Genomic DNA, 7745 nt, shown 5'->3' with positions numbered 1-7745 from the left:
ACACAAGGTCAGAGGCTAGTGCCGCCGGGAAGTGATGTTTGGGAGGCTTGTTTCGTTTTCGTGCTTATTGTGATGTGTTTAGGTTGTTAGGCATATTTTAATACTATATTTTATGTGGTTTTATAGATGGAATTCGTGAGATACGTATATGTGAAATACAATGGAGCCGTCGATGGTATATACTATGTTGGCGGGGATACGGATACGGAGGTTCTTCCCCTCGTCGACGAAGCTATTGCAAGCCTGATGTACAACATCAACAATATTGTAATGACGCATTCGATGAGCCCGAACTACCAATTGTATTATTTGGTGACCAATCGATTTGGCCGAGAGACGAAATGTGGCTTGACCACCGACGATGACGTGGAAGTCTTGTTGGAAACTGCCGAATATCCCATGGTGTACGTTGAGCACATAAACAGTTCGATTGAAGAAGCGTACATTCTTTTTTTTATTTTGCCCATTCTTCGGGACACGAATATGAAGCACAATCAAGTCAATATGAGACGTCATATCATGATACGCCGTATCATGGTCGCCAGAGCTCGCCTCCAACACAATACTTTTCATGGGATGGGCAACCGTTGGACGAATCCGCATGGAATCAAACGGAAAAGCTTAATGAAATGTGCGGGAGATTCAAGCAGGTGCGGATAGATGAAGATCCTATCGATGAAGCTGAAGAACCTGAAGACGAAGCCGAAGAACCTGATGACGATTCTGATAGAGATGATGAAGAATACGATCCTGCGAATGAGTCGGGCACAGATTCCGATGCCTCTGAGGATTTAGACGATGATCTGATAGAGTTCACGACAGCCGAGCGAGCAGGTTAGATCTGACAAAGTAGAACCCGTCACAGAAATTCGACGGACGAGATCGGTGATCTAACAAATTGGATAGTTCTGTTGATTCCAGTGGACGCCACGGCTTCGCTCGTTGCTCGCGAGAGTGACCTGGCCAGAGTTGATGAATTGGGGAAGAATTCTTTTTACAACAGTAAAGAAGAACTGGTCCTTGCTGTTGGCTTGTGGAATATGAAGCAAGGCATTGAGGCAAAAGTTGACCGCTCAGATCAGGGACGCCTCTATTTCAAGTGCAAGCCCTCTAAGAAGTGCAAGTTCCATTTGCGTGCATCTTGTCATGGCGAAGAGATGTGGGGAGTGCATAAGTTCAAAGAGCTTTCATGCGAAGGAGAACTGGGTAGATTGAAACCAATCAAGGCACACTTGAATGTGGTTGCTGCTTATGTGGCGAAAAGAATACGTGATGATGGAGAGATCATTAAGCCGAAATCTATTGTGGCGGAGTTGATACGTGAATTCGGCGTCATAATCAAATATGGTGTCGCGCTGCGTGCAAGAAATCTCGGGCTCGAGATGATATACGGTCGAATTGATGATTCGTTCCTTCTGCTGCCAAAATATCTTCATGCCCTACAACAAGCGAATCCAGGCACCTTGATAGATTTGGAAGTGGACGAAAACTACTGGTTCAAATATCTGTTTGTTGCTCTTGGGGCTTCCATCTCACCTTTCTACTTTCATCTTCGACCAGTGATTGTGGTCGACGGTACACACCTGAAGGGGAAGAACAATGGTATTTTGTTCGTCGCCGTGGCAAAAGATGGAAACGAGCAAGTTTTTCCCTTGGCATTTGGTGTCGGTCCGATCGAGAATGATGAGTCCTGGAAGTCATTCCTGTCACATGTGAGGCAAGCTTGCGGCCAGCCCAACAACTTAATCGTTGTCTCTGATGCGCATATCTCCATTGCTAATGCTGTGAAGAGCGAGTTATCGAATGCTACTCATGGAATTTGCTACTATCACTTGTTGAACAAGATCAAGGGTTACGGGCAAGCTGTTGTAGAGCTTTTCCGCCAGGCTGCATACGCCTACGAGCACTCAGAGTTTACACGTACAATGTCGTCTATGGCTCAGTTGAAGCCGATGGCGTACGAGAAGTTGATGCGTGTAGGCCCTGAGAAGTGGGCGCGATCACAATGTCCGGTGAATCGCTATAGTTTTCTTACATCCAATGCTGCCAAGTCTTTGAATGCACGTTTGTTGTGGGCCAGACGTCTTCCCATATGCTCCATGTTAGAGGCAATCAGGATAGTTCTGGAGCACTGGTTCAATGACAGACTTGCGGCCGCACAAGAGAGCGACGACATTCTTGCTCTACCGAGTCATTCAGCTCTGCTCTGCCGAGTCTTTCAGCTCTGCTCTGCCGAGTCATTCAGCTCTGCTCTGCCGAGTCATTCAGATCTGCTCTGCCGAGTCATTCTGCTCTGCTCTGTCGAGTCTTTCAGCTCTGCTCTGTCGAGTCATTAGCTCTGCTCTGCCGAGTCATTCTGCTCTGCTCTGCCGAGTCATTCAGCTCTGCTCTGCCGAGTCTTTTAGCTCTGCTCTGCCGAGTCATTCAGCTCTGCTCTGCCGAGTTATTCTGCTCTGCTCTGTCGAGTCATTCTGTTCTGCTCTATCGAGTCATTCTGCTCTGCACTACCGAGCTATTCTTCTCTGCTCTGGCCACCATGCTGAGTCTAATGAGTCAAATGTTTATGTATTGATATTCTTGAGTGTTATAAGAGTTTAATATGAGTTTTGAAGAGTTTTCATTAAAGAAGTATGGAGTTTGAGCATGTATGCTTGTTGTGCCTATGCATGTTTATGTGTTTGATTGCTATTAGTCTGGTTATTTTTGAATGTTAAGTCGAGAGTAGGATTTGTGATATAAGTATATACTTAGGGGCCGTTTGATTTGCAGTTTAGGATTGATTAGGATTAAAATTATCTTGAGAAATTAGTGTGGATTTATATTATTTCATGGGTGTTTGATATCATGGCTACTTAATCCTATATTGTGTTTGATATCCATAAGATTATGTTGGATTATATTATCTAATACCAAAACTATCCTCATATAATTTTAAAAATATCATGTCTGTCCACCATTACTTGGGCATTTGCATCGATATGCGTGAGGAAGAGTAGCAGAATTTTTATCCAACTTCGCAGTATTAAAGTTATCCGAGGGGGAGGGGCCGGATTATTAGTATGGGTTATTCCCACAAAATAGCATGGAGAAGTGAGATTAAGTAGGAGTTGACCACATTAATAGAACATGATATCAAACATCACACTAACCTGTATTAATTTAATTTATCCTACCTATAAACCCATATCAAACAGGCCCTTAGGAGATTAAGATGAGTGAAGTATATAGAAGATGAGTGACGGGATAACTTTGAGATAGGAGTGAAGTCTTTAGTAAGTGAGTTACTAACTGAGAGTTATTTTATCGCATGAACCTTCGATTCGGATGATGATATCCGAAGACAAGAGCAGAGGAAAGAAGTAAGTTGTCTCCATTCTATCAAGAGCTTGAGCTAAGTTCTCCAGGTGGGCATTATTTTGAGTATACATATTATACGAGCTTTCTTAAATGATATGACATTTATGATTATGATTTGAGTTAATGTTATGCTTGAAACTAATTGACTTGCCGAGTTTTGTTGATAATGACTTGTGTGTTACCCTCTACTGATGAGATGAATTCGGTCCTGCCACAAGCGGGATTTTGTGCACAGAGGTGACTGTGAGCCATCTTCGGGTCGGCCGGTCACGGTACTTGAGAGGGAGGCCTACTTCTCAGTACCTTTAATGATGAGTTGTAGATGTGGTACATACTTGCTGAGTTTTCGACAGCTGTCGTTCTTATCGTTTATTTATGATGTTTATGATTTGCGAAATTTCTTACACAGGTTCGTTTATACTAAAATCCCTATGTGATGCTTATGTTGTGGCAAGTTCAATCTATAGCTCTAAGAGCAGCCTTTCTTATTTTTTCGGCGTTTGCCCACTGAGTATTCTGTACTCACGCCCTGCATGTATTTCTAAATGTGCAGGAAAAGCAAGGAGCGAGAATGGTCTGGTGCTGGTGGGGAACTGTTTCAATCGATGTGTTTACATTACCGTATTTCCTTCTTGTTGATAGAGTCTTGATGTGGAGTCACTTTGATTTTGAATCAAGCAATTTACTCTCAGTTATATGTCTTCATACATATAATCGGTTGATCACTCAACTCTCAATTTGATGGAATATATAGGACGTGTATGCTCTCATCGAATTCAATGCAATATAGATCACTTACCATAAGCTTGCCAATCATCTACAATCTCCATCGCTAAAAGTGTGACAGGACTAAGATCAGAAAGGTCTTTGTTTTTTGTTATAATGTAGGGACATTGGTTAAGGTAGGGAAATATAGGCTAAGTGACTCAAATAAATTAAGAACACCAACCTTATAACTTCACAAAGCAAGTATGGAATAAATTCCATCTTCCACCAAACTATGTCACCATAATCAACTCCAACCAAGGGATTTAATCATCACAAAATAGAATTAAACACTCGTTTATGCTCTCCATTTATTTCCAACAAACAAAGTCGATTTTCTAACAAATTTCTCAATATACACTCGACTTCACACTTTTCTTTTCTTTTTCTCTCTTTTTTTTTTCTTTTTTTTTCTTTATCTTTTTCTTGAACAAATTTTTTTTTCTTTTCTTTCCACAACTTTTCTAGAGCTTATAAGAGTAAATAGTAACACAAAATCATCCCTTCTTTTTCACAACCCACTATGAATATTCACCACACAAAGATCCCCATAAACCTTATCACCCCCTATCATCCGGCTAAAGAATAAAAAGCTAAATAGGCTCAAAGTAGATAACAAAGGATAATTTTTCGTTAAGGACAGTGTTTGGGATAATAAATGTGGCTAACAAAAGATGGCCTAAAACATCTCCTAATCCTGGGCACAACAGCAACCTCGACACAGAAACCATGGCAAGTTCTAGAAGATCACCACATGCATGACAAAACTCACAACAAAGAATAAACTGTGTATGATAAACAGCTATGGCTCAAAATCTCACAAGTTTATTCAACGTCTAAAAGTCAAGGTCAAAATCACTCTAGAATTATGCAAATTAGTTCCAATTATGCTTAAATCATCAAAGAAAATCAAACTCCAAATTTTTTTTTCACAGAAAATCATCATTGGCATCTTACCAGAAATCTAATGGAGCAATAAACATCTCAGAAACAAAAAACACACACCACCAACCAAGCAGGATAAAACAGTAAAGCTAACAAAAAGATAAAAGTGATACACATATCTACTCTCACCCCCTAATTTCTTAGCAACAAGAATGACTGCAACTAACACAGGTAATTGTAGCAAGCAATAAGTAATCGAGTATCGTATCCACAGGGACTGACACAACGAAACAACTCTAGCTATCTCCTAAACAGACTATAACAGTAGACAGACAACAGAAAGTAAGGAGGATTTAACTAGAACTAAACTCAAACAGTAGCAAATAAAAGCACGTAGAAGAATCAAATATTAAAGACAACTGATCCTAGGGTAGTAAATTCATTAACTAAATCTACGCAATAAACCTAGTAATCCTATGTACCAGTTTAATCCAGTTATGATGAGAGATCACTTAATTAATCAATTACTCTCGCTAGAGCAGCAACGACCGTAGATTAGTAAATTCTCTATCTCCGTTAGGTCTCAAGAAAATCTACTAACTCCCAATAGCTCCTAAGAATAGCTCCCTATGATCCACGTATCTCCGCTAGGTCTCAAGGTTAAAATCATATCATACATTCATGAATCCGCTAAACAGTTTTTTCCGCTAGGTCTCAAACCGAATAGCTACACATGCAAACTATTGATCAGATAATTCACAACAAATTAAGCACCAGGAATTATGAATCATAAACTGGAAGGCACAAAAGTATTAACAAATAAATCACATAAATTCAATCAACTATTTACAAACCCTAGAATCAGCTAAACGAAACTAGCTAGACATAATAAAATAAAACATAAACATAATTAAAAAGAACACAATTGGAAGAACTGAATTATATAAGAATTGAATAAGAACGATTGTAGCAGCTTGAATCTTCAATCTTGTGGAAATCCAATTCAAGCAGTAAAAACTGGAAAGCAATAAATTCTAAAGCTATGAAATTGAAAAATAAAAGCTGGGAACTAAAAAATAAAGTTGGGAACCCTAAATAGGTCAAAAGAGGACCTATATATAGGCACATGGGATAAATACAGTACAGAGCTCAAAAATACTGATAAAATCCGAAAATCCCGCAAAATCTCGAAAATTCGGAAATTCTCGTCGGGCACTATTCACTGCGCTGCGCACGACTTTTTTGTTTCGGCCATATCTTTCTCGTCCGAACTCGGATTTGCGAACTGTTTGCGCCTACGAACTCGTATCGAGACGATCTACAACTTTCATTAAAATTATTGGTCCAAATTCGAACTCCATATTTCTATACAAATCATCAAAGTACGACCAAGTAACATATTTCACAAGATAAAGCAAATTAAGCACAAAACAATCATCCAACACTCAATTTCTTATAAAATTATCAACAAAAGAACATTAAAAACTATGGAAACATGAGTGTTATCATCGGTTCGCCTTTTGCGGCGATACTCTGCATATTATGACTTCTTGTGAATATTAAACTATACCCGCTTTGTTTTTGTTCTTGAGAATCCTGATATTTTTGGAGTTATGATGATGTTGACGTTTATACCCTTATATGACATTACGATGTTTTCCGTAGCATGTTTTCATGTGAGTTTCCACTTGATGTTCAATCTATTCTTCTTGTCTTTTCTTATTCTTTTATTTAGTCGTATCGATACTCGGTCTACGCTATCACTGGCTAGACGGCGGGCTGCGACACTTGTTGGTGTTTTGAGCTTATTTTTCAGTTTTATGTAAGATGCAATTGATAAAAAAAAAAGTGAAATGAAATATTGAATTACAGATATTCAAATATCATGCAATTAGGATTGTTTTTTCATAAAATAGTCATAAAAATGTCAAAACAACATAATCAAATATCTAATGGTACGCAAAACTCGTAGATGCTACTGCCTATCTTGCGCCTATAGTCAGTGGCATGCTGATCGCCCCACGTAATGCTCGGCGACCTTGAAATCAAATGCTCCACAAACATACACGCATAGACACCAGAGCTGCACTGGTCAGGCTGGTGAAACACTTCAGTCATATCGGCGTAGCGGATGTTCAATTTACGCCAGCTGAGGTTCTCTATTGGATTATGGACAATCCTCGTCCTCTCAAACTAGTAAGCCACGTCAAGCAGCCTACTAAAAAGGCATTGCAGCGGCTTCAGTTGGATCAACTAGGTCCGGCACGGTTGCGCCAACATTTTGAACCACTGAGCGTCGAAGACGTCACAGTTACCCGTGAGCATATCCACTCTATAGGTAATGAAACGGTCGTTTGTAAAAATAGGCATAATGACATGCACACACAAATACAATTGGTTAACACTTCATTGATCAACAGCTTCGAAAGCATTTATAATGTAGGCATATACGAGTACCTGTGTGGCATCCATCCAATCATTTTGAGTCGATGAGGTTCATTGGCCATACACTGCATACAAGCGGTTGGGGTGCGGGAGCTAGTTACGATAAGGCATGTCGCTTTCCAAAATTGATTAAATGTAAGAACTGCTTCAGAAAATAACCAACCTCGGTCGTGAGGTCAACCATCGGGTTTTGCATCCTTGACCAAAACTCAAAGGAGAGTTTGTGCTGACTCTCTGCCACCATCACCGTCTTGTAGCGCATTTTGCCTGCATTCATCATACGCTCAAATGCA

At 39.9% G+C, this 7745-nt stretch overlaps 1 protein-coding gene across 1 annotated transcript; it reads left to right on the top strand.

Annotated features, from left to right (window-relative positions):
* Positions 1-629: 629 nt before the first annotated feature.
* Positions 630-3781, top strand: LOC131022969 (uncharacterized). Its single transcript, XM_057952508.1, has 3 exons — positions 630-834; positions 922-2213; positions 3767-3781. The coding sequence occupies exons 1-3, from the start codon at positions 630-632 to the stop codon at positions 3779-3781; spliced, it is 1512 nt and encodes a 503-aa protein (XP_057808491.1).
* The last annotated feature ends 3964 nt before the right edge of the window (positions 3782-7745 follow it).

This window comes from Salvia miltiorrhiza, chromosome 4, assembly GCF_028751815.1.
Source record: "Salvia miltiorrhiza cultivar Shanhuang (shh) chromosome 4, IMPLAD_Smil_shh, whole genome shotgun sequence".
NCBI lineage: Eukaryota > Viridiplantae > Streptophyta > Magnoliopsida > Lamiales > Lamiaceae > Salvia > Salvia miltiorrhiza.
The sequence above is the reverse complement of the archived record's forward strand: the minus strand, read 5'-3'. Positions and strand labels throughout refer to the sequence as shown.